General features: G+C 39.3%; 1 protein-coding gene across 1 annotated transcript in view; it reads left to right on the top strand.

The window, feature by feature from the left end:
- Positions 1-697: 697 nt before the first annotated feature.
- YWHAZ (tyrosine 3-monooxygenase/tryptophan 5-monooxygenase activation protein zeta) overlaps positions 698-26,993 on the top strand; it is a 31,548-nt gene continuing 5,252 nt past the window's right edge. Inside the window, exons 1-3 of the mRNA XM_027571855.2 lie at positions 698-1,152; positions 4,020-4,324; positions 26,195-26,318. Of these exons, the coding sequence (XP_027427656.1) occupies positions 4,031-4,324; positions 26,195-26,318 (418 nt within the window). The 5' untranslated portion in view covers positions 698-1,152; positions 4,020-4,030. The remainder of the gene's footprint in view (positions 1,153-4,019; positions 4,325-26,194; positions 26,319-26,993) is intronic.

Raw genomic sequence — 26,993 nt, 5'->3', positions numbered from 1 at the left:
TTGCCTCTCTTCATGCTAAGGCCTCCACGATCACCCGAACCCTCCATCTAAGAAGGTTGCCGTTTCCCCGCGGGAGCTATAGGCGGCCTCACCTCCCACCAGCTCCGCCGCACCCGACCCACCTCACCCCCACTTCGCGCCCCCATTGTCCCCTCGCAGCTGTCACTGCGCACAGATCCCGAGTCCCCTATTGGAAAACTTCCCCGTCACTCAGCCCATACTCCGGGGCCCGATTCCTCACTCTCTATTCCGAACCTTAAAAGGTCTAAGGCCGCTTTCCGCGAGCCAGCAGGTAAAAGCCGCGGCGGAAGGGAGGAAGGGAGGGGCCGTGCGCTCAGGTTGACCCCGCCTGGCGACCGGGTGCCGCGGGCTGGGGGATTAGCGCGCCACACCGCCCCTCCCCGACCGTCTGACCGCGCCCTCCCCCGCCACCCCCAAATACTGATCACAATGCCAGAGCGGCGGAGCCACTCGCGTAATCCAGCCCCGGGACGACCCAGGAGGCAGTTACCACCGCGAAGCACGGAGGGCGGGGCGGGCCTGGGCGCGGGGAGGGGTTGGGGGGGATGTGAAAGGTCCCGGATGTTGCTGAACCGGAGCCCCTTCTAGAGGGAGTGACTGGCGCAGGCGCAGAAGGGCCGCACGGAAAGCTAAGGTGGGGGTGGGGAGGAATTTCCTTGCTGGTTTAGAGGAAGAGTGAGCCTGTGGAGGTTACGGGCGATTCGAGAAGGCGAGGTAGGAAGGCAGTGGTGGGAAGGAAAAAGGAAGGAGCTTCCTGCCCAGGCTCACTCTCCCAAGAGCAGAGAAGTTGGAAGCTGAGCGGGGCGGGGAGGAGCGTTGGTAGCGGGATAAGTGGTACGCTCCTCCGCTCGCCCTCTAGCGCGGGCGGGCAGGACGCGCGCGCTAGGGAGCGGCGGTTGCACTGGGCCCCCAGAGCTGTGGGCACCAATCAACGGTTGCCATAGCAGCGTTTGACGTCATCGTGCGTGTGGTGCCCCTGCTGTCGGGGCTGGTGATTGGAGGAAACCCCGTGTCTGCGGAGCCGCTGTAGCCTGTGAGCAGCGAGATCCACGGACAGAGTCTCAGCCTCGCCGCTGCCGCCCAGAGACTGCTGAGCCCCCGTCCGTCCGCCGCCACCCACTCCGGACACAGGTAAGGGACCCGGCCGCCGCCGCCTAGTCTCACTCCTTCCTTTCCCAGACCAAGTATCCGAAAGCGTGGGGGCCGTCTCCGCTCCACAGCCCCTCCGCCCCGCTCGCCCGGCGGTAGCGGCGCTGGGCTGAGGCGGAGTCTCCTCGGGCGGCGGCTTCTTTTCCGCTGGGTTCGGGCGGGCGGCTCGCGGCCGCCTCGGGCTACTTGCTTCCGGATCGACGCCTTGGCCCCGATAAGCGCCCGTTCCCGGGGTGGAAAGGGCGCCCACACGCGGGGTCCCCGGGGAGCCGCCCGGTCGCCGGCTCCTGGGGGTGGCCGAGGCTCCCTTGGGCGCAATCCGTTCCCACCCGCGCCCCTTCCTCCTCGCCGCCCCGCTCCCGCCCGAGATTAATGACTCGGCGGCTGCGGGCATTGCAGTGGCGCAGGTGAGGCCGCCCCCTCCCCTCGCCGCCCTCCCCTCCCCCTGCCTCTCCCGCCCGCTTCTCGGCGCAGCCTCCGCGCCCCGCGCTGCGGCGACGGCACCCAGCCCTCCCCCACCCGGGCGGCGGCGCGGCAGCAGGGCTGGGCCTGGGGACCGGGCCGCGAGCCGAGGCCGGCCCGGAGGCGCCCGCCAGGTACTCTAGGGCGAGGCCTCGTTTCTGGCACGAGGGGGAACCGGCTCTGGGTTGGGGCTGGCCCGGGACCTGGGGCCGAATTTCCTGGGTTCCTCAGTGGGGTGGGGGATGGGGCTGCGGTGAGGTTTTTTTTGTTTTTGTTCCCCCTCAGGGTGAGTTGGGGGGGGGGCTCCGAGCCCAGGTGGGGATAAAGAAGAGAATGGGGAAGGCGGTGGGCCGGCGTCTGGCTCGCCTGCCCGGTGGGCTTGAACGGGAGGGTCCCCGTGCTGGCTTTTTAGACGCTGTTCTCCTCTCGGGGCGGCTGAGGCTGAGCGTAACAGCCGGCGGTGGCCCAGCTCGCCTGGGTGTGGCTCTTGCCCCCTCCCCCACCTGCTGCAGCTGTCGGGTCCTTATAGACTAAATGAGCACCAGCGGTGTCCGGTGGCGGAGGAGACGCGGGTGGGAGAGTGGGGTGTGTCCGCCGCCCGGCCGGTCGTGGTTCCGCTTCTGCGGGCGGCGCTGGCGTCTCTGCCCCCCGGGCGGGGGGCGGCTCCCCCCCTTCCCCCGGCTCGGGGGGGGCGCGCTGCTCCTCCCTCTCGCTCTGGTGGGGGAATTAGCACTCAGCAGTAGGTTGGGCTCCTTGACACAGATCCGCCATGACAAAGAGGGAGAATCGGGGACTTGGGCGGAGCCAAGGAGGGGTGGTTGCGGATAGCGCGCACGGAAGGATTTGCACTTTAGAGTCAAGGTCTGTCCGTGTTCGTTTGACCTCGGTCGACGTCTTAACTTTGGTTAAGGGTTAAAATGGGTGCGGCGAGTCCTCTCCGCAATACAGAGGCGAGGCCTTGGAGTACTACTCTGTGAGAAATGCACTTCCCCTTGTACCCGAGGGGTTGGGGAGAGAAACCTTTGTACTGGTTTTTGATAATTTTTCGTTAGAAGCAGCATTAACCTGAGAGCGTTTTGAGTTCCTAAGGGAAAAATTAGTAATTTCAGGGGTGTGTTTGTGTGGGGGGGTATGAGATCATAAATTTTAAATAGTTTTGCATTGACATGGTATACCTCACAAATAAGCTAGCTGATTACTTTTTTACCCTGTTCGATTTTGCTTTAAAAAAAAAGGTATTATGGGATTTCCCTGGGAAGGTAAAGGATGTGATACTGGGGAGTCAGTTCGTATAGTGACAGTGGCTCCTCTGTTCACCTTTTAATAGTGCACTTCAGGCTATTTATCTTTAAAATCACTTATTCTGTGGGATCAGTGTATGGCTTAGTATCTTTCTGTGCTGTTTTAGCACCTTTCAAGAGGATATCTTTAAGGAAAATAATGGGTAAATTAAAAGGTCTAGGGAGCTTTGAAAGAATTAGGTGAGAAGTTATGGTAAAGGCAGCTTGAGTGACAATTAAATTTTGACTACTAGAAACACTGTAATTTTATATTTAAACTGGAGCAATGACATAGAAAACACCACACGAAGCACTTAATATACACATTTTAGTGCTCATGTATGATGGTAAGTTGTAGGACTCATGGATGTATTTTTTAAGCATGTATGCATATAACAAGGTACAGGTAATGAGGCTTTAGGATCTGTTAGCGATTGTGGGTGCTTGTTTTATATTCAGAATGCCTTAAATCAAGCAATTTGGCCTATTCTCCCAGAAAATTGTCATGCTGTGATCAGCTGGCAATTGGGGTGGGGGTAATACCAATAAAATATAAACTTAAACACTTCTGACAAGAATAGTAGGTATTGTTAAAGTAAAAAGACATGAGTTACATTAAACTGACCTGAATCATGATTCTGTGGAAGTATGGTAGAGGTTGTAATGTTGTTCGTCGACAGTGCTTTCACTAAAAAAAAAAAAACACAACTGCTTAATTTTGGATTACTTACGGTACTGAAAATTGGAATTGAGATTTTGGCCAAGTAAGGTAAGGGTTGGATTTTAAGGTAGCCTCTTTACCAAATGTGCTTTGGCTTTATGTGAAATTAGGATCTTCTGAACAAAGATGGTGTAATGCAATTTTAGTTTTGCTTCTCATTTGCATTATATTTATGGCTTTAAATTTGTCCCCTGAATGCTGAGTATGCCATCTCCCTTTTTTTTCCTATTCTGGTCATCCTTTTGTGAGGCTGCATTAAATTCCTCATATAAAGACTCTTCCGTAGGCATTAAAGTTTGAAGTGTTCATATAACTTATTTACAGAAGGTATAATTTGAGTCTTTATTTCGATGGAAAAATCTAAATGCTACTTTTTTTCCCTGCAGAACATCCAGTCATGGATAAAAATGAGCTGGTGCAGAAGGCCAAACTGGCCGAGCAGGCTGAGCGATATGATGACATGGCAGCCTGCATGAAGTCTGTAACTGAGCAAGGAGCTGAATTATCCAATGAGGAGAGGAATCTTCTCTCAGTTGCTTATAAAAATGTTGTAGGAGCCCGTAGGTCATCTTGGAGGGTCGTCTCGAGTATTGAGCAAAAGACGGAAGGTGCTGAGAAAAAACAGCAGATGGCTCGAGAATACAGAGAGAAAATTGAGACCGAGCTAAGAGATATCTGCAATGATGTACTGGTGAGAATCATTCAGACTAGCTTCATTATAATATAGGGCTCCTGTAATGAATGTCAAGTGTTACTTTCAACTTTTTCTGTCTTTGGTTTTTCTTTTTCTTTAAAAAATTGCATGTTCTAAATTTTGAAGTCTTCAGGGTGTCATTCTAAAAGGTATTAAAACAGTTGTAGGTAAATTGGTATAAAATAAATGCAGTACTGATTATCAGGTCAGGTAGACTAAAAAAGACCAGTGTATTTTGTGCTAATTGAAAAAATAAACTATTATCATTTCAGTTATGGTTAAGGTATTTGTAACAGTTAATAGAGCTCATTTTCTTAACTGTACATCTGCGGATACAGGAATTTCACATACCTTGTTTTATGTAAGAGATGTAGTAGGAGACTCATTGTAGACATAATATCCTTCCCTGGGTTAGCCACTAAAATGTAATGAATCAGCTATACGGAAAACTGTGGCTTCAGAGTTGCTTTTTGCCTCTTCCTGCATTTAAGTATTAGAAGTCAACTTTGAACATGGACCATCACAATAAAAGATTATGAATAACATACTTGATTTTTCTAGGTTCAATCAAGAAGTATTTTAAGAATTTAGTACATACTGTCGTTGAAGCACTCCTTCTTTAAAAAGCTTAAAAGAATTGAACATTGCATTTTAGCTAATTTTAATCAATCTTAGAAATGATAGCTTTCTCATTCAGAAAAGTTTAAATCTTAGGATAAATTGGTTAGGAGATCCAGTCATTTAGCATATAACATATACATTAATACTTTTCCTTTTTAATGAACCAGGAGTGATTTTACTAAATGATTACCTACAGGACTTGGGTCTCACTCAGTAGGGCGGGGCACTTATATAGAGAGAGAGTATCCCAATTTCTCTGGACAGGTTACTGGTTCTGGGACTCAGAAATCCAGGTGCACACTTAACTTGAAACTTGTTCATGCAAGGGGTACTCTAATGAGCAACATAGGATTATTTCTGTTGTTTTAGGCTTAGGGCTTTTGTTAAAGTTGTGTTGGTATTAAGATTCCTTTACACAAGTTTTTAATTACTAATGGGATAGTTTAAGTCCTAAATTATTCTCAAATGATATTTTCTTTAGGCTGTATTTCAAAGAACAGTATTTTTTTATCTTAACGTGGGCTCACAAAGTTTTCTTATGTAGTGTCTGTCTTGGGTGGGGTTTTGGGGTTTTGTTTTGTTTTTGTTTTGTGTTTTTTCTTTTAAATCTTTACATTAATAGGAGTCATTTATTTCTAAAGTGGGAAAGGAAATCTGTGTTTTTATTAAGGCTAAATAACATGTTTATCTTGTGATTTGCTAGGGTAATAATACTTAAAATTCGAAAATACGTCTTTCTATAATAAAACGTGTTGGGTTTTTTTCTCCCTTGCTCTCTATGCGGACTAATACTTCTGTAGATGTTACTGAATTTTGTTTGTGCTGGTGTTTTTCCTCCAACTATTACACCTGATAATTTTTATTTTGGTTTCAAAGAATTGTTGAGTTATAACTTAAGACAAAAGCCAATCTTAGGAATAAAAGGGGATGTAGTAACATTTATTCTTTACTAACAAGCTTCTTTGCTATTCCAGGTAGGTATTTGCATGTTTTTCCTACACAAAGTATAAAAGCTCCTGTCAATGCGAGGATTTTTCTAGGAAAAGACTATAGCAGTTTTAACTTTGCTTCCCTTTGGTTTCCTTATCAAAAAAAAAAAAATACTGCATATGATCAGTGGATGGTAATAACTAGATTAATCTCTTCATAGCTTCTTTGTTGATACGATTATTAAGGGGATTTGATATTAGTGACTCTCGATGTTCTCCTTCAGAATAGTACTGGCCTCTCAGTCTAAATGAAATTTCCACCTTGAGAGTGTAGATAAATGAAAGTATAATTGCTTTCCCATACCAAAGCTAAACACATTTTTGCTTCCAGCCTTGGTCTTTTAGTGATCTAAAAGCAGATCTTTTAGCTCTGTTACTGATCTTTGCATAGTTCATGCTTCCTAACATATAGTATCTGCTTAAGTATTTGCTGAGTAAATGAACAAAAAGGCTTCTTCAGAAAAGAGGATAATAGAACTAGGTCAGCGGCACTGCTAATTTTCCAAGGCCTTTTCTGTTTCATCTTGGGAAAATTTGGTATTTACACATACTGTGGTTCTTTTTCAAGTAGACCCATCATCTTTTTTCAAACAGGTCATGTTGGCTGGAAACATCTTGCATAAAATTCCTTTTCCCTCTTTGAGTAAAATGGGTAAAATAGAGCAGAACTGACATTTCTCCTAGAGAAAAAACTTTTTGATGTATTTGATGATTAGGGAAAGTTTGCCTTAATTATATTCTAAGGTCTTACATGGTAAAAAAAATATCACAATCTTTATTCTAGTTTTTTTCTGAACTTTGACTCCCCTCACTCCCCCGTTTGAGAAAAATAAGCAGGTAATCCCTTTTCAGAATTAATGTTACTGATCAGTTGCATCAGTAATGGAACAGACTTCATTGTTCTCTTGAGCACCTGCATCATACTGGCCAAGGCCTCTTCCCATAAAAAGGAGCTAAGTTTTTCTGAAGAGCTCTTTAGTCTTTTATTAAATGGTTACTGCCATTCTGGTATAAGCGTTTATCAAGTGTTTAATTAATACCATTTATTAAACAGAGAAAGGGTAGTCTTGTTACTTTGTGTAAGAGTTATAGAGCATTATTGTGGAAAATGGTCACAGGCATGTTCTTCACAACATGGACTTCTCTTTTCGCAAGAGAACTTGTTAATTTGAAGTTTGCAGCATGTGAACTAATGCAATCTGCCTTTCCTGCCACGTCTTAGACCAGAAGTTCTCTTGGTAGTAGGGTAAGGACTCAACACTAGTGATTTCTACTACCTCCTCTGCATAAATCCACAAGAAGCAGCCAAAAACTGGATAGTTTTGTCTTGAACATGAAATGACAAAATACATACTAGAAAACCTAATTCCAGTTCAAAGAAGAATGTAGTGGTGTGAAAAGAACACCACATTTTGAGTCAGACCAGCTTTTTACCACCTAATACTTACAAGGCCTAAGGAAATCAGTCAGTTCCTCTGAGAAAACTGAGTTCAATTAAATGACAGTAATGTCTACCCCATAGGATTGTTACGGAGAATGAAAATCAGGAGTCTCTTAACTCTAGAGTCCAGGAATGGGATTTAAAAGATCCAGGAAGCCTTAAAAACTGTATTTTTGTGGGGCAGAGGGTCCATTTTGACTAGTAAATTTTCCAGAGTTGCATTAAAAAATCTGAAAGCCACTGGTATAAGACAAAAAACAGCTTATAGGAGGTGAAGCAGTAAAATCTTGAATGTAGCATCTGTAACAGTTGGCAACAGTAGTTGAATAATAGTAATAGTTACTCAGTTAACTTAAGTTCCATTTTATTATGCTCCACATTTTTATTTGCCTCAGGCAGTTTTAAGATGTGGTTGCTGGGCACTGGTTTTTATCTGTAGACTACAGAACTGCCATTAAGCAGGAACAAGCTAGGAAACCAGGTAGCTTTGGGGGCTTTGCTGGTCTGAATATATTATGTGCCTTGTGCTTTAAAAACCACTATATGGAATTGTAAGCTGACAACCACTAGGCAGCTTATTTATTGGAATAAGGGCTTCTTAAAAGAATTCTGTAGTATTATACTCATCTTTACTACTTAATATATTTACATGTTTTTTCAAATGGCTTTTGGTATGTTTGAAAATAGAAAGACCTTCTGTTGCAAAGGAGATACAGTCTCTTCCAGGGAGGAATACATTGGACAGACTCTTGATAATAAAATTCATTATTTTTGGAGAGTTGTCATAAGCAGTAAGTATTGCACCTGGTGAGGTATTTTATACAGTTGGAAAGTCTGAGGTGTGTGATGTGAAAATGAAAGGAAATAAAGGAATGAAAATAGAAAGGCAGGTGGTGGCTCTTTGGTGGAAAGGGGAAGAATAACCAATTTAAGAGCAACAGGCTACCTATCCTTTTTCAGTATAGCAGTACTTCACTAAGAATGCCTTTCTACCTGTTCTAGTAAAAGATGGAGATGCTTAGTTTTAGTGGTGAGCTGTGAAGATGATGATTAGTGTGTTAAAAGTGAACTAAGAGGAAAAGTTTAAAGGATTCGAAATTGGAATTAGAGTGAAAAACCCGAGTTAAAATCTCAAGAATAGGAAGTACAGGCACACTTACAATGATTCAACACTTAATCTACCCAAGAAAAAGGAAGAAATTGTATGCGGCCCCCACAGAGGCATTTTGAATTAGAAAGGTGGAAAATAAGCTCCCTTTGAGTTATAATAGCTCACCAAGAGTAATTTTGCTTTTCATTTGTTCTTTTAAGAACACTCAGCTTCACTAGTAAAGAAATCCTAGTGGTAACACCTCATTAGTGGTACAATAGAAGCATCCTAATTGGTTAACTGAAAAGTTGTTTATATGATCATACTTGTTTTAAACATTTGTTTTAAATTAAAATACAGATGTATATGTTCATTTGTCCATTTTTAATGTGAGGCAAAGGCCTTTTCAAATAATTTGCTAACTACCCCTATCAATGATGTATCCTTTATAAAATACAGTTTGAGGCTGCATAGTAGAGTGAGAATTTAAATGTTTGGTAAGCAATCAGTTCACAGTCCCTCTAGAAATGTGTAATTTTTTCTAATCTTTTAGTTGTCCAACCCACGCTATTTTTCTGTATGTAACTCTCTTTAAAAACTAGTTGTTTCCTCACCCCCCCCAAAAAGGTCCTCTTCCAAAGCACTCCATTTAGTTTTCATAGTAACATATCTTTTCACACTTGTGTATCCTAACATTTAAATAACATAACATTTTAAGTAATTATAGCCAGTATAGTGGCATGGTTTTGGAAACAAATATCAGACTATTAGTCGGATACCTTAACAAATATCAATAACTGCTGATAGAAGCTGAGGGGGAGTCCAGAGAGTAGCTGAAAAGTCTATCCTCAAGCATTTAGTCTAAGTCATGGGCATTGTCGGGTTTGCTTACCTAGAAGTGAAGAATATAGTATAATCTAGGTTCTCACTTAAGTGAAATTTGGCTAATCCAGCACTTAAGGGTTTGCAGAAGAGTTGTTGCATTCTAGATCATTCTATTAGAACATTCGGTGGGGGGAACATTGCTTCCTTTAAAAGGCTTTTTCAATAATTTTACAAGAGATGAGACTAGGAGAGATGGGTACTGGCTAGATTATACTATACTATTATACATACCTGGTATAATGTTATAAACTAAGGAGTGGGGACATCAGAGGCCATGGAAAAACTTAAGGCCCTGGAAAGTGACACCAAATTTTGCCTCTTAGAAGGTAGATTGGTAGAAATGCAAAAAATAGTTGTTTTTATAAGGAAAATCAGCTTTTATAATTTTATAAATTTTTTGAAGATTTGATCTGATTCTTTGGACTCATTTTCTTCTAATATCAGAGTAGATTCTCAGTGCCCATATAATGGATATATAGTTAACCATTGTTTATACATTAATCTTGTTTTTATGCTTGGGGCTTTAACCTATGAAAGACTTAGGGGTTTTTTCCCCCCATAAATATAGTATCTTTTCATATCTGGTAAGTGGTTCTAGCATATAAAGGGAGCCCTGTATGTGAAATAGTTTTGCCTTTATAATACTGAGTTAAATTTTACTGGGCTATTGAGATTAATTTGACTATACATTTTTGATCCCAAAGTAAGTGATCTTTGGCACATTCATAGTGAAGAATGTATATGTATATGCATATGAGAAATTCTCTTAAAAAGTTAAAATTATAGGGGCGCCTGGGTGGTTCAGTCGTTAAGCGTCTGCCTTCGGCTCAGGTCATGATTCCAGGTCCTGGGATCAAGCCCCGCATTGGGCTCCCTGCTCCGCGGGAAGCCTGCTTCTCCCTCTCCCACTCCCCCTGCTTGTGTTCCCTCTCTCACTGTGTCTCTCTCTGTCAAATAAATAAATAAAATCTTTAAAAAAAAAAAAAAGTTAAAATTATAGATGTTCTGATGTCAGCCACATTAAAAAAAACTTGTCCATTGAAATTATAATAGGTGCTAGAATTTTTTTTTCCCCCTAGAATTTCTAAGATCCCTATTGTGATTTCATCCTGGTTCTTGTAGTTTCATTAGCATGATGGTTTTACATTGAGAATAAACAGTGCTCTTTAGGGGATTTGGAATTGCTCTAAGTTTCAATATGCCAAAAGCCAGAGTTCATCTTTCTTTCGAAGTTACCTCTCCTTTCTATGGACTTAATTTTGGCAGTTCTGTGCTGCATACAGCTCTTATTATTTCTGTAAAGCACTGATTCTCTTCTGTCCTTCTGTTCGATCTTTGCCAAAATCCTGTACATAGAGCCTGTGGCTCTAGTTTGGTCTTACCACTGTCCCTGATACAAGCCATTGCTAATTCCCATCTTTATGGCCTGAGCGTTTCTGCTTCATTACTCTGCTTTAGAATTTACTTTAGTCTTGTTTTTGTTTTTGCTTTTTCTAACTTCAGAGGATTGGCTCCATTCCTTCATTCTCCTTGAAAACAGAATGGACGGTTGATGTTTGTGGTATTTAATTTGATACTAAGCATATCAATATTTTTTAAGTAGCACAGATTTTAATTTGGCTTGGGAGGAATGGAGTGTTTAGCCACCATATATATCAGCAGTTTCCAGGGTATTAGGCATATTGCTGTGCTACAGGTCATTCTTCGTTCTTTTCTGAATGAAAAACTTCTATCTGCAAAAATGTACCAGTTGTCATTTGTCATTGATTTAGTTGTGCATTTTCTGGTAAGGTAATGTGACATAAGTAGTAATGTGGTATAGAATAGTCTTTTTCTTTTTTTTCTTTCTTTTTTTTTTTAAAGATTTTATTTATATGACAGAGCACAAGCAGGGGGAGCTGCAGACAGAGGGACCAATGAAGGGCTCACTCCCAGGACCCTGGGATCATGACCTGAGCTAAAGGCAGACATTTAACCAACTGAGCCACCCAGGCGCTCTGTAGAAGAGTCCTATATCTTGTCAGAGTTCACTTTTGTTTTCTGTTGGCTTATTTATTTACTGCTACAGTGTGGCTCTTAAGGCAACAAAGCATGGATGTGTAGCTGATTTGGTATCAGTATGATCCTGTGATATGGACGTGCACATTTGTTTACACTCGAATAGATTACTAAAAGGTTTCAACATCTAAACTTTTGTGACTTTCTTTTGATAGAATTTGTTATGAGCATTCTTCCCTTCTCCCCCAAATAAAGATACGCTTACAGCGGTGTTAGCCACAGGTAGGATGGCAAGAATGTGAGGACAGTCTGTCAAATGTTAATATGTAGAGTTAAATAGACCAAAATAAGACTTTGTTCACTGGGTTGACCTGTATGCCTGTTCATTTTTTTAAAATGTAGGAAAGACCCTATTGCATTTAATTTTCAAGGAGTGCCCAATTTTGTTGTATTGGGATTTCATTTACTTGAATTGTTTAATGAGTAGTTAAAAACGTTTTTTAGTGGAGGTTAATTCCTATCTTGAAAACAAGTTTTGGGATCTAAGAGGGTTTTTTGTTTGTTTCTTTGTTTTTAATTAGTATTACCAAGGAACCCAGTCTGAGTTGAGTGTGTCTCATTTTGATTAATTACAAATGCTTTTCTGAGAAAAACCTATTTGTTGATCCAAGACTCACGAATTGTCTGCTCGTTATTTTTTTGCTTCTTAAAACATACAATAAACACCATTGCCCAGAGTTTAGGAGGCCGTAGACATACTTGGACCACATTTAACCCAGGTACATTTGGTGAAATCCTACCCCAAATGTATTACTTTTAAAATGCGATTCTGTGAAAATGACAGTTGAGGGCAGTATTATATATAGGCAGGCTGTAGTATACTTAGAACAAATTCTCAATTCAATAATTTGAGTACTTTACTACTGTGTTTGGAAGATGTTCAGAAATAGACATCTAAAGTGATGGTGTTCTTTGCTATGAGTAATGACTTTTCCCTCCAGTTTCTCCTTTGGTTGTTTTCATCTGATAGAGGGGCTTTTTGTCAGACTTAATTAGATCCCAGGGATAAGACTTGAAGAATAAACTTGTGTAATTTTTCTAAAAATAAAGGAAACTAAAATGCGTACTACCTTTAAAGGGTTGATACACTACTCTAGCACAGGCTATGCAAACTTTTGGGGTTTGAAATTTTTACTCATTTTATGACTTTGGGCAAGTTATTCCATCTCTGACTCTATTTCCACATCTTCAAAATGGGAATGGTGATAGTATCTACTTTGAGGATGTTTTGAGAATTACTGAGTTAACACACACCCGTGGTGTTATTAAAGGTAAGCAACTATACTGCTTACCTTTTTTTGTACCTCTGATATCACTTCAGTGTGACTTGATTTATTAATTTTGATGTTAAATGTAAGAATTTTAATTGCGTAAATTCTGTATATTTAATATTTATTTTATAAGCTCCCTGTGTTATTGAAAAATAAATACATATAATACATATTTATAAAAACATATATAGATATAATAAATATGAAAAGTCCCTGCTCTTAAAAAATCTTGACAACTTAGGGAGGTGGGCCCATACCCAAATAATACAACAGAAAGACTTCATGTTTGGTTAACTATGAAAGAGCTGGTCTTCACCTTTTTTAAAAAAGCAACTGATAAAATCTAGTCCCACTGGGGAGTTTATAATAATATAATACAGTGTGCATGTGCAAATTAAAAAACACTATAAAAAATGAGGTGTTTTAAACAAAAAGTGTTTTGTGGTAGAAATACTGAGAAATGGGGCCTTGGTTGGTGGTCAGCCCTGGTCAAGGTTGATGCCAACTATAAAAAGGGTTCTGCGTCGGGGAGGAGGAGGAAAGCCCCCCAAGCATGTTAGAACAGTTTTAACAGTTATCAATTGGTGCTCTATAAATTCTTTTTGGTACCTTCTACCATTTACCATTTTATCATTAGGAGCTACATTTTGAATATGAGGTAAAACATTGATTATCCTGGGATTATTTTGTCTAGTATTAAGAATCCAAACGCAGACATTGTCTGAACCTGATTTAATTTAGCAGTTTTTCATCCCATTTATTTTGAGTCCTTTCACCGAGTGATTTTTCATTTATTTTTATTTATTTCTTTATTTTTTAAGATTTTATTTGACAGAGAGGGAACACAAGCAGGGGGAGCAGGAGAGGGAGAAGCAGGCTTCCCGCTGAGCAGGAAGCCCAATGGGGGGGGGGGGGGGGGGGGGGGGGGGGGGGGGGTGGGGGGGTGGGGGGGGGGGGGGGGGGGGGGGGGGGGGGGGGGTGGGGTGGGTGTGGGGGGGTGGGGGGGGTGTGTCCCCGGGACCCTGGGACCCTGGGGACCCTGGGACCCTGGGACCATGACCTGAGCTGAAGGCAGACGCTTACGACTGAGCCACCCAGGCGCCCCACCGAGGTGATTTTTTAAAGACATACATACAAAATGTTTTAGAACACCAGGCTTTTTATCAGTTTTAAGTTTTCCGCAGGTATCTTTTGATTCATTTTGGGGAAAATTTAAGGAGGAACTACTCTAGCTTTCAGCAGGAATTAGGATGAAATTTAGGCTGGCTTTAACATTTTTAAACACAGGGCTAATATATCTTGGTTTTCTCACATTCTGTTGTTGATTTTTTAGAAGTTAAATGGTGAAGATTTGCCATTTATTTATTAATAGAAAGTACATTCAGCTAAGTGATTGGTTAACACTCCTCTGTGATCCCATCCTTGAAGTTAAGCGGCTCTGTCTTTTCATACTATATGACCTCATTCATAGGACACCTAAAATTTTACTCTTGTAGGCCAACATTGCATAGAAAGATGAGTTTAGGGTGCCTGGGTGGCTCAGTTGGTTAAGCGACTGCCTTCGGCTCAGGTCATGATCCTGGAGTGCCAGGATCGAGTCCTGCGTCGGGCTCCCTGCTCAGTGGAGAGCCTGCTTCTCCCTCTCCCTCTGCCTGCCTCTCTGCCTACTTGTGCTCTCTCTCTCTATCTCTGTCAAATAAATAAATAAAATCTTTAAAACAAATTTAAAAAAAAAGATGAGTTTAAGTCAAAATGTCTGCAAATTAATTCTTGGCATGGCCTGATTCATTAGCATTTCTGGTGGAGCATTTTTCTAATTGGTTGGTTGGAAGCAACTAAATGAAGTTGCAGTTGAAAGAGGCCATTCCAGCCACAAGGGGGAGCAAGAGGCTAATTTCCAAGTCAGTGGGCCCCAGTTGCCACAAAAAGCCTGCTTGCTTTTTAGAATTTTAGATTTAGGAATGATAAAAGGCTCAGTCGCTCTGCAGAATAAAGTGAAAGTTCTGAGAAAATTCTTTACACAAGGGAATTGTGCAAGACTAGAAATTTGAACTTATACAGTGTGCTGTAAAATTGGATTTCCTATTGAGGTTATTAAAAATGACTTGGAGATGTTACAAGTTTTGTAACTAAATAATAAAATAAATTGGGAGTTGACCCATTGAATTTTAGGTTTGAAGCAGCATCCATCCTAGATTTTTTATTTTCACAGATAAACTGAAGCTCAGAGGTTTAATGATTTATGTTAGGTCATACCATAAACATAACACTTTGTCTCTTATTATATGACCTTAGTTGTAGATTGAGACATGTTTACTTTGCTATAAATGCATGAGTTTTTAGGATGGATTGAGGATTATTGAAATAACTGGATGAAATTACCACTTTAATTTCATTAAAAACAGTGGCCTCAGTTTTAGACTGTATTTTAGGATTCTATAGTTAAATGAAAATGAGAATCTCATTTGTGAAAACCTTTGTGCCTCAATTTCCTGCCCCCCTTTCTCTTTTAATGACTGGCATTTTTCATACATGATTTGTATGAAAGTAGAATATCTGTATCCTGACTTCTCTTCATTTGTTTTCATAGGAGAGGGCCATGGTAGTACAATCTAAAACAGGAATGGGTTATGGGAGCTTGATCTTTTCCATTCACGTATTTAGTGAGGTCAAGTCAAAGGAGACCTACTCTAGGCATATTTTCAAATTGCGGTCCGTAAATGTCTCATTAGGGGTTCTTTTGCTTTGATACTCTGGGTCTATTTACTATTTGCTAATGACGTGCATATTTATCTTAATGGAAATTAAATTTAGTACTATTAGTGGAATACTCTCTAAGAGAAAGTGGGAGCCTCCTTTCTACCCCTCATATTTTTGTTTACAAACGTATCAGCACTTATTTTTGTGCTGTTTCTCTCCTAAATACAAATTTTACCAATCAAATAAGGAAATTTGAAAAATACAGTTGAGCACAAAAATAGTCTGAGGGTGGAGAGCAAACTCACTGGTATTGTCATGTTCTAGAAAGAGTGACTGTTAAAAAGGATTTTTCTTTAAAACTTATTTTTATATAATATTTTACAAAAATGGAAAATAGCCTTTTTATTTTTACACATGGTAGTTAAATTCTTTCTAACCAGTTACCTTATTTTTTAACTTTTCATTTTGAAATAATTTCAAACTTAGGGAAAAAAAGTTGGAAAAATAGTATGAAGTATTTCCCATATATCCTTTACCCAATTCCCTAAGTATTAACATGTCGTATATAACCACAGTATAATTATCAAAATTAGCATTTTGTAAAATAACTGATGAAATAAACTATATAACCTAGAGAATTTATTCACAGATAGTACCACTTATAACCCCTAATTTCAGAGTACTGGCCTGTTATTTTCCCTAATTCAGAGTACTGGCCTTTTATTCTGTTGACTGTCCCTCAATTTGGATTTCTCCAGTGAGTTCTTAAAATTCAGATTGTGCATTTTGGGAAGAATTCCATTTCCTGGAAGTGATAACAATGCCCTCTAGGAGACACGTGATACTGTCCTGTTACTTAACCAAGATATCTAGATAGGACATTAATTTAAACCACTGAAGACTTGTAGAAACACCGTATGATACAAAACTATTAATCAGTTGAGTATTTTTTAAGATAGACGCCCCATAGTATGATTGTTTTGTCAAAGGTTATGAACTGAATGTATTTTGCCAAAGTACTTTCTAAATGGATTATGTCATTTTCTGATGGATTACTCTTTGAAAAGGGAAGATACCCCAGTTCTATAACTTGTAATTTTGCTTTGAAATACATAGTTCACTAGCTAGCTGGCTTCGTGTATTCTAATTGGCAAGCCCAAATCACAGCACATAGGCCAGTGATTTAAGTGCATAGTCACTGTTCTTTAGGGCTGAAATAAATGTATACTTTATAATGGGTATTCGTTAATTTTTTAGATTTTAGTCTGAGGACCCTTAGTCTATAAATTGATGCTCATTTAAGAAAGGAAGAAAAAGTGACCTTGAGTTTAAAGAAAATCTAAGGAATAGTGGTGGGATAGGAAGTGCATTAGAGAAGTTTTCCTGGGATAAAATTGGAAGGGAGGTTTTGAAATTAATGTTGGAGTGAAACGCAGGAAGACTTAATCTCTGGATTTTTGTCTCCCTTAGCCTCCTTCAGGGTCATTACATAGAACCCTGCAGCTTATCCAGGGGTCTTGCAAGCATATTAGGATATATACATACCTAGCCTCCCCTTGGCCGCTGTTTCTGAATATAGTTGACCCTTGAACAACATGGGGGTTGGGGTGCAGACCACCCCCCTATGCAGTTGAGAATTCTATAACTATTGACTCCCCAAAAAACTTAACAGCCTATTGTTGGCTGGAAGCCTTACCAGTAACATAAACAGTCTGTTAACACATATTTTGTATGTTACATGTGTTGTACACTGTATTCTTAAAATTAAACTAGAGAAAATATAGTGTTAAGAAAATCGTAAGGAAGAGAAAATACATTTATAGTACCATACTGTAAAAAAAAAAAAAAAAAACCCCACTTCTTGGTGGACCCATGCAGTTCAAACCCATGTTGTTTAAGGGTCATCTGTATATGTGCTTATAACACCCAAACACTTGTCATTTTGGAGCAATGTCTTAGGTCTTTAGAGAAAACAGAATATTGTTTTTTGTCTTTTTTTGCAGGATAATCATTATCTAACAGTACCAACCTTAAGAATTTCTATCATGTTTTAACTAGAAGTTGGATAAGATGATGACTTTTGATAGTTTTTAGGTTGCTGAACTAAGTTTATTTCCTCAAGATTATTCTAGCTTTCTTCTGTTCTATTAAAATGAAACTGTTTGAATTATGCATATGTAATGCAGCCTGAGGATTTAATATTTAAGTGCCTAATATGTATAAAACTTGTTTCTTTAAAGAGCCTATAAGTAGGTTAAGAATAGATATGTATGTGAAAAGTTAAAGGTATAAAATTAAATTTTTACTCTGGATAATAATTTAGTTGTTATAGAGCATAGGATATGAAGTAAAAAAAATAAAAATTTTCTGAGTTTTGTCCTACCTGCTCAGAGGTAATCTGTGTTAGCCTTAGTTCTATTTTTACCTTTCTGGGAATTTATGGTTCCTATGCAAACAATTCTATCCTTGAAGAAGACACATGAGTTAGGATTATATACAAAGTACTCTGAGGGCACCTGGCTGACTCAGGTATGGGACTCTTGATTTCAGGGTTGTAAATTCAAACCCCACATTGGGTATAGAGAGTACTTTAAAAAAAAAAATAAAATCTTTAAGAAACAAGCAAAACCAAAAAACTCCCCAAAGTATTCTTTAACTTGTGCATACACATGGGCACTTTGGTGTATGTCTTAGGCTTTATTCCATATTGACACACATCTCATTTTTAAAATGTTTTATAGCATTATATATGTGTACTATAATTTATGTGTATATATGTGTAATATAATTTAACTAGTCCATTATTGACAAATTAGGGTATTTCCTTTTTTCTTCTTTAATTAAAAGCTCTTGCAGTGCCTGGGTGGCTCAGTTGGTTAAGCATCGAACTCTTGATTTCAGCTCAGGTCATGATCTTAGAGAGTTGTGGGATTGAGCCCCATGTTGGGCTCTGCTCAGCACAGTCTGCTTGTCCCTCTCCCTCTGCTCCAATCCCTGCTTGTGCTGCTAGCTCGCTCATTTGCTTGCTTGCTCTGTCTTTAAAAATAAATAAAATCTTAAAAAAAAAAAAAAGCTCTTCACTGAACACTAGAGGTATAGAAAACGTGGGGGCCTAAACTGAATAGTTTTGAGAATTAGCTTTAGGGAGAACATAGAATTAGAGCTGGATATTTAAAGGTGGATGGTATTTAGCACAGATTGCTTTAAATCAATAGTCATGTGTGGACTCCTTTTAGAGGGGGTCCCTGAGGTCACAATTAATTTCATGATAATACTGAGTCACCATTGATTCTTCACTGTGTGGACATTAGCACTGATGCAAAAACTGCTGGTCCTAATACTAATAAAGATAGTGGGACCATACTGTATTAGTAATTTATGTATTCCTCACCACCACCCATCTAGTTTTTGTGTGGGGGGGGAGTGGATACTGGCTTTATTTACTGTCCTTGAAGCTATAAAATCATTAATAGCCTTTATGTAGATAATCTTTTTAATATTCTGTGAGGCATAATGAGAAGTATTAACAGTTAACCTCCAGGAAAAGTTTTTGTGATTGAATCGTGAGCTGAACTAGCTGTTCCCTGATTTTACCCCACAGAACACTCTCTACTTCAAAGAATGACAGACAGGCAAGCTATGGTTATTTAGGCTTGAGTATTTGGCAGACATCTTGAAAATGAAGAAGTGATCTTGTCACTTTAATGAAAACAAATGGTATTTGTGACCAGTGATAAAAGTTAAGCTTTGAAGCACAAATGAGAATTTTGGAAAACTTGTATCCACCACTTCCATGATCTTGACAGCTTTCCATTTTTTTTTTTTTTTTTAAGATTTTTATCTATTTATTTGACAGTAAGAGAGGGAACACAACCAAGGGGAGAGGGAGAAGCAGGCTTCCTGCGGAGCAGGGAGCCGGATGTGGGGCTTGATCCATCATGACCCGAGCCGAAGGCAGACGCTTAACAACTGAGCCACCCACGCGCCCCCCAAATTTTTTTAATGAGTATAAAGCAGTCCTAAAACCAAAAATCTTTAAACCTTAAATATGGAGCATTTGTTATTAGTTTTTTTCTAGAATATGTATCTAATTTTTTTTTTTTTTTAAGATTTTATTATTTGGAGAGAGAAGGGCACAAGCAGGGGAGCAGGAGGGAGAGGAAGAGCAGGGAGCCCGATGCGGGGCTCGATCCCAGGTCCCTGGGATTATGACCTGAGCTGAAGGCAGATGCTTAACTGGCTGAGGCCACCCCAGGCACCCCGGAAGGTATGTTTAGAGAGAAATAATAAGTACTATGGTTGGGAGGAATAAGTTAGCATTTTTTAAACATAAGGAAATTAGATCACATAAGAGGAGGGGGAGTCTGGAACTAAGGTGGGTTTCTGGGATGTTGGTGAGTTGGCTGGTTAAGGTGTCATTTTAAAGTTAATTATCTATAATGCAGATATTTCCTATGATAACTTATTTACTTGATTAGTTTAGACAGGACTTGAAAGAAAATAGTTGGTTAGAGAATGCTGGTTCAGATTAGACTGTTCTGTCCTCCAAAGGGTATCCCTTCTTGTTCTGTTCTAAATGCTTTCTGTATATTAACTCACATTATTTTACCCCTCTTAATAGTTACACAAATTTAGATTACTGAACTCAAAGTGTTAAAAATGAGATTACAAGAGCCACTAAAGCAGATTTTTGAATGTCAGGATCTCATATGTTATATCTGAACAGAGTGCCTGCTCTGTCAGGAGCTATGATTTTCCTATTTATACTCTCATTTAGACCTAGCAGCCTTTTGAGGTAGATTTTCATGTCGATCATTTTATATAACTAGATTTTCATTTAGTTTTATAGATTAGCTCTGAGAGATTAATTTGCTCAGTATTTCAAAATTAAATGATGAGAGAGGAATCAAAGTCTGTCTGATTTTAGAGTTTATGCTTTATTACACCAAGCTGATGCTCTAGGAAGTGCTTGGATACCCAGAGATGAGGGTCTTGCTACCAATTTAGGTAGTAGTTTTGGTGTTTTAGGTGGTTTCTAGTCTAATTGTTGCCTAAAGGTGATGTTTTACTCTTCCTCTTAATTTCAGACTATAATCATACTAAAGGACTAATGGTATGGTATATCAGTAGAATAGAGATAGATTTTTCAGTTTATAAACCTTTCATTAGAAATATTTGACCACAGCCAGGATTGAACGTTAAGTTCTTGTTAATGAAGAAGGCAGGTTGAACCTACCCCAGGAAGGGCAGTCAGAACTAGATGACATGTTTATATGGTTCCTTAATTTGAATACACTCCAAAGTCAAAGCATTTATGGTATGTAGATCATTCTTTGATCAAAGCATGTGTTAGAAACTTGCTAATATATTCTGCCCTGGTAAATTGACTGGTTTGGGGGGGGAGTCATTACTTGACACCATATATCTTAAGTGTTTTCACAACCTAAGAGGTTAATCGTACCTGTAAAGAGAGAAAAATCTTTTTAAGATCTCAAGAGTCACTAATTTATCCATTGATAGATTGTTTCAGTGTCTTCTCTTAAGAACATATCATTTGGGGCACCTGGGTGGTTCAGTCTTTAAGCGTCTGCCTTCGGCTCAGGTCATGGTCCCGGGGTCCTGGGATCGAGCCCCACATCGGAGAAGCCTGCTTCTCCCTCTTCCACTCCCCCTGCTTGTGTTCCTGCTCTTGCTGTGTCTCTCTCTGTCAAATAAATAAAATATTAAAAAATATATATATACCGTGCTTAAGAACATATCATTTAGCACTGGATTATGAACCATTTACAGAAAGATGTTGAATATGGGCTTCTAATAGCATCTTGCTGCTTCCTATCCCACTTTACCTTGTTAGGATGACTATAAAGTCAGAATATGCATTAACTCTAATTTTGCAAATTAATCATAGATATTTTTGAAAATCTTGGCCATGGTATCTTTAAGACAGTGGTTGTCATCAAAAGCAGATTTTTAAATTGCTGAGGCAATACTGTGAATTTTTTAATCAAATTATATTTTAGCAAGATTCATATGATTGTATAGCCTCGGTGCTTGAGTGTAAGATGTTCTTTAATTCGTGTTTGAGTTAAATATCCTTTTCCATTTTAATTACATTTGGATTAGGAAGTTATGTACTATGTCATATGAAGAATTTTGTAAGTGGAGGTACATCAGTAGTCAGCCTGCCCTTTGTTTCATGGTTGGAAGTTGTAATGTCTCATCTACCACTTATATAAAAGGCTGTTTCCCCTTAGAAATTCAGATTCTTAACAGTGTCCCAGAGTAATCATCACTTTCGTTATACTATAGTAGATGAATGAAATTTAGAAGGTTGCATTATATAGAGTAGGATATTCTCTTAAGTTTTCATATTTTTTGAAAATAGCTGTTAGTCCTTTCCTCTATTTGACTTTTAAATTTGCTCACCTCCAATTTTTTCCTTGTCACTGCTGCTTTCTGATTAAGTGCTGCTTCCTTTTTCCTTTTGTTCTTATTCTTTCCATCTTGGTCTTCCTACTTTGCCTCTTTCCTGTGGCTTCTAAATCTGGAAAATGTAGATTTTATTCTTCTTTGGTCAATTTGACAAATTAACATACTTAATCACCTCTTTAGTGCTAAAACTAACTTAATTGAATGAACTCTGTATCTTCCATATCTTACATTAGAGTTGAATGAAACCACATCTGATTTATGAATCTATAAAATACCCCAACTGATGACCTTATTTTTCCTTAAAATCTCTGTAAGAGTAGGTGGAGCTATTTGATTAGGTGGCTTTATTCCAAGTTTGGACCGCTCAAATCTCTCTTATTGAGCAGAAATCTGCCTCTTGCTTAACTTAACCTAGTCTTGTCTAGAGCCATTCTTTTCAATTTTCATGACGTTTCTAGTTTCTTTACCATTCTTGCTTGCTTTCCTGGATATTCTCCAGTTTGCCAATCCTGTCTTGATAAATTTCTTAAAGAAGCAAAATGCTATAGCTTTGGTCTCATTAGTACATTATAGAACTGAATCATTTTCCTTAATTTTGATTCCTAATTGTATTAATATCTTGGAATCACATTATCCTTTTTTGTAGGCAGAGCACCCTATTAGGGCAGAAAAAAATGTAGCATAATTGTAGTAGTACAGGTCAGATTGCCTAGTTGGAGTTGTACCTTCACACCTTAAGCTGGGCCCCATTGTCTTCTGTAGGGTAGTTTAGTTTCTCATGGGTAGGTTTATGAAAGGATCAAATTAAAATGAATATTAGAAGTGTTATCTTTATTATTGAAATAGCTTTATAAACTTTTGTCTATTGCTGCATAACCATTCAAAACATAGTAACTTAAAACAGTGATTCATTCCTTCTCGTATCCTGCGGTTTGCCTCAACTGCAGCTCTTCACATGGTGTTGGCTGGAGTCACTCATTGCTGCATTTAGCTGGGGCTGAAATATCTGAATGGCTTTACCTAACATGTCCCATTCCTGGGGCTAGCTTGACCTTTGTCTCCAGCAGGGTAGTTTGACTTTATATATGCTAGCCTAGGGTTCCAAGAGCAAAAGGGGAGGCTGCTAGTCCTCTTGGGTTAGGCTCAGAAATGGAACTCAGTCCCTTCCACTGCATTCTCTTGGTTCAAACCAAGGCATCAAAGTTAGCTCGGACTCAGGAGAAAGGAAGTAAATTCCACATCTTGACAAGGAGGGAATGGCATATGTGGACAGGGATGGCAAAGGAATTAGTGGAGGCTATCTTTGGAGATTGTGTACCACAATTCTGTTTTTTCCTAGCCAGCTGAACCAAGTGTTAGCCCCTTCATTTAATCTTTAATATCCAGTCTGTCTTGTGTTGTACGTTTTAATGGTTCTTAGAGTTATGTCATCAGAAGATATAATAGGCAAAAGTATGCCGTTTATCCCGTTCTCAGCTTTTTACTTGTAACGGCTTTATTGAAGTATAACTGACATGCAAAGAACACATTTTTGTAGTGTACAGTTTAATGAGCTTGCTTTCTCAACTTGTAGTCAGCATTTCACTAGAAACATTTGTTTGCCACTGTTGATACTTAACTCTTGGTCCTTTTGGTCTATAGTTTGGTCAGTAAGCTGGTTGATTACTGTTCTCTTGCCTTCCTATTACTTGTAGTTTCTGGTTAATATCTTTTAAAGTTGTTTCTGTTACTGTTTTCGATGTTAGGGCTAAAGCAGTGTTCACTTTGGGGGAAGAGGTGCTTAACTACTGTTTAAAAAATTTTCCTTGTGAGTTACACACAATGTTACTAGGGATATAGAAGTTAGTACTCATAAAAGATGTGTTACTGAAGATGGGTTGTAATATTTCTTGTCACCTTGCCTACACGTTTGTGGCCTTCATCTTGACATAGAATGGGTTAAAGTCATTGACAAAGTTGAAGGACGTGACTAGGCAGTGTTCTCAGTTTCATTTGTCTTCCTTGCTAGACCACTTATCCACAAAGTTAGAGACGATCTTGCCCACCATTTATTTCTCAGTGTTTAGCACAGGAGCATTTAAATATTTGGAGAATTAAGTGAATGTGAAAAATACGTTTAAGCAGTAAAATATGAAATAGAACTGCGTAAGTGAAAAATAATTTTCATGTTTGGGCTTGGTTATTGTCAGTTTTATTTGAAGATATTTTAGTATAATCTTACATATGTAAATGAGTCAGAGACTTGTATATGGAGCCTTCTTTAAATTTATGTATTTTTCTCTTGCTGTTTGAAGTTACTTGTGAATTCTGGTTAGTCACGTTATTACTTTTTCTTTAGTTAGACTTCATAGTCTAATCTTCAGCTTAGTCAGAAATTGAATTTACCATTTGAAGTGTGGAATGCCACCATTTACTAGACTGACTTCAAAGCCATTATGCTATACCATCTTCCATAGTTGAATGAATAATATCTTTTGTATTAAGATATAAAACTTGAAAAGGCCTGGTCATTTGTTTAAGTGAAAAATCCACTTACTATATTAAATGGAGCTATCTTCTGTTTTTGAGGTGGATCCCAAAAGAGCTGCCATAGTCAGTGTTCAAAGAATGCTTATGGGGGCGCCTGGGTGGCTCAGTTGCTTGATCCCAGGCTTCTGGGATTGAGCCCTGCATCGGGCTCCCTGCTCAGCGGGGAGCCTGCTTCTCCCTCTCCCACTCCCCCTGCTTGGTGTTCCCTCTCTCACTGTCTCTCTGTCAAATAAAATAAATAAAATCTTTAAAAAAAAAATAGAGTGCTTATGTCCTAAAGAGCGTAGTGTTCAAAGGACAAACGCAGCTGAGAGATCTTTGAATATGAAGGTATGGGTGTGGTGTAATAAAGTTTTGTTATCCTAACCAAAGTGTTCATCTGATCTTAGGCCGGTAGTTTCAAATATTGGTTAATAACCACAGGAAACGTAGTAGTTTGACTTCTCACCTTGACCCCCTTCCAATAATGCAGTGCAGCTTGGCCCTACTGCCATGTTGGCCCCTACCCACTTCATGTGGGTATCTATAGCTTCACACTATCTGTAGCTTCAAACTGTTTTGCGTATGAGTAGACTAAACTGTGTGACTGCCAGAAGGACAGAAACCAAGAATCAAGAATTTGATAACTCTTGTAAAAATGGACTAGTTAGGGCTAAGCCCGGTTGAAAACTGATTTTCACCTTGATTCATAGTATTTTTAGCTAGGAGGAAAATTGGGGGTGGTGAGAATGGTTTTGTTTTTTGAGTATTTTTATTAACATTTGCCTAATTGTACTACTGGAATTATCTTTTTTCCTCTTAAAAAAAACCCCACTAGTTTATTGTGCCTTCTCCCCTTAATACAACGATCTGATATTTTTTTTGCTTTAAATCAATTGTAGAATATAATTATTAGCATGCTAGGATGTAAATTAGTTTAGATTGTTAATAGTTTTAAACAAAATTATACAGGATGAAATTTTATCTGTTGGTATGGTCTGTAAATATGTGTTTTATTAGCTAAAAATCACTTTAAGGGAATTAATAAAAGGTTTACTCTTCAGATCTGTAATTCTCATAAACCCATCTACCACTGTATTTAGTTTTTTTAAAGATTTATTTATTTGAGAGAGAGGGAGAGGAGCGAGCAGGGAGAGGGTGAGGGAGACAAGAATCTCCAGCAGGCCCCCTGCTGAGTGGGGAGCCTGGTGGGGAGCTGGATCTCACAACCCTGAGATCATGACCTGAGCCAAAACCAGAGTGTGGCGCTTACTGACTGTGCCACCCAGGCGCCCCATACCACTGTCTTAACTTTAATTAGGAACAATAAAACTTTGACTTTGAACAACTTGTTACCTGTTGTGAGGTTTTGCTTGAATTGTATTCTTTTAAATGAAGTTAATTTTGTTCTGCTTTCTCAGTTATGGACTCTGGTAGTGTCTCTTACATTATTGGTTTTTTGCTTGAGTCATAATTCTCCAAGAGTCCCAAAAGTTTATCTCTTGTGTTCTTTCCATTCTAATGACTACCTTGAAAATGGAAAGTTTGTCAACTTACTAGAAAAAGCTTGTTAGGAGCTCTCATGCTTTCACATTCACTGAAGCATGTGGTCTTTATCAGCATGTAAACAGATAGCACTGTGCAGGGGAGGCACATACTCAGAATGTGTCCTTAAGTAATAAACTCAACACTAACTTCACTTTTTAAGCATTGCTCTCCAAAACATTCTGCTTTTGAACCACAAATTTATGAGCCTACTGCATTCAGCTATTGTACTCTAGTAATAATTGGGTATTGGGCTGTAGTATGCTGTTAAGAAGTGAAGATTTTTTCAGTTTTGTAAATATTCTTACTGTTTCTTTTCTTCCAAAGTCTCTTTTGGAAAAGTTTTTGATCCCCAATGCTTCACAAGCAGAGAGCAAAGTCTTCTATTTGAAAATGAAAGGAGACTACTACCGTTACTTGGCCGAGGTTGCTGCTGGTGATGACAAGAAAGGTAAACTGTTTTTCAACATGTTTGTTGAACTTGTATAAAATAACACAGTATGGGAGTAGTCTCTCTGAAATGTAAACAGTTGTAGTTTTTTTGTTTAATTGCTTAGAGCTCTAAATGAAGAGCAGTAATTAACTTTTTTCTTTTTTGGAGGGGTAGGAGGGGCAGGAGGGCGAGGGTGAGAGAGAATCTTAAGCAGGCTCCATGCTGGCCTCGATCTCACAACCCTTTGATCATGACGTGAGCCAAAGTCAAGAGTCAGAGGCTCAGCGCACTGAGCCATGTGCTCCAGTAATTAATTTTTTTAAAGTCCTGAGAATGTATATCTACTGCCTAATATTGGTGTTCTAAAATCCATGCTTATTGAAAAGCCAATTTTGTGCATAGCCATGTTTCCTCACAATTTTAAGATTTTATTTATCATGACCTGAGCCAAATGCAGACGCTTAACGACTGAGCCACCCAGGCGCCCCGTTTCCTCACAATTTTAAGAGGTAGTGATCACAGCGTAACTATAGAGCAGTGAAAACTAGTTATTAATTCTGAGATGATTGCAAGAGGTTTTGTATTGACATTGACCAATGGTTAGTGTAGTGGTGTTCCTTCGAGAAGGCTTTTTTAAATTTAAGATTCTCATTCAATCAAGGTTGCTACAGCTTAGTATTTCAGAGCATATCA

Source organism: Zalophus californianus, chromosome 4 (assembly GCF_009762305.2).
Source record: "Zalophus californianus isolate mZalCal1 chromosome 4, mZalCal1.pri.v2, whole genome shotgun sequence".
In the NCBI taxonomy this organism is placed as follows: Eukaryota; Metazoa; Chordata; class Mammalia; order Carnivora; family Otariidae; genus Zalophus; species Zalophus californianus.
This window is presented reverse-complemented; position numbering and strand designations above follow the sequence as displayed.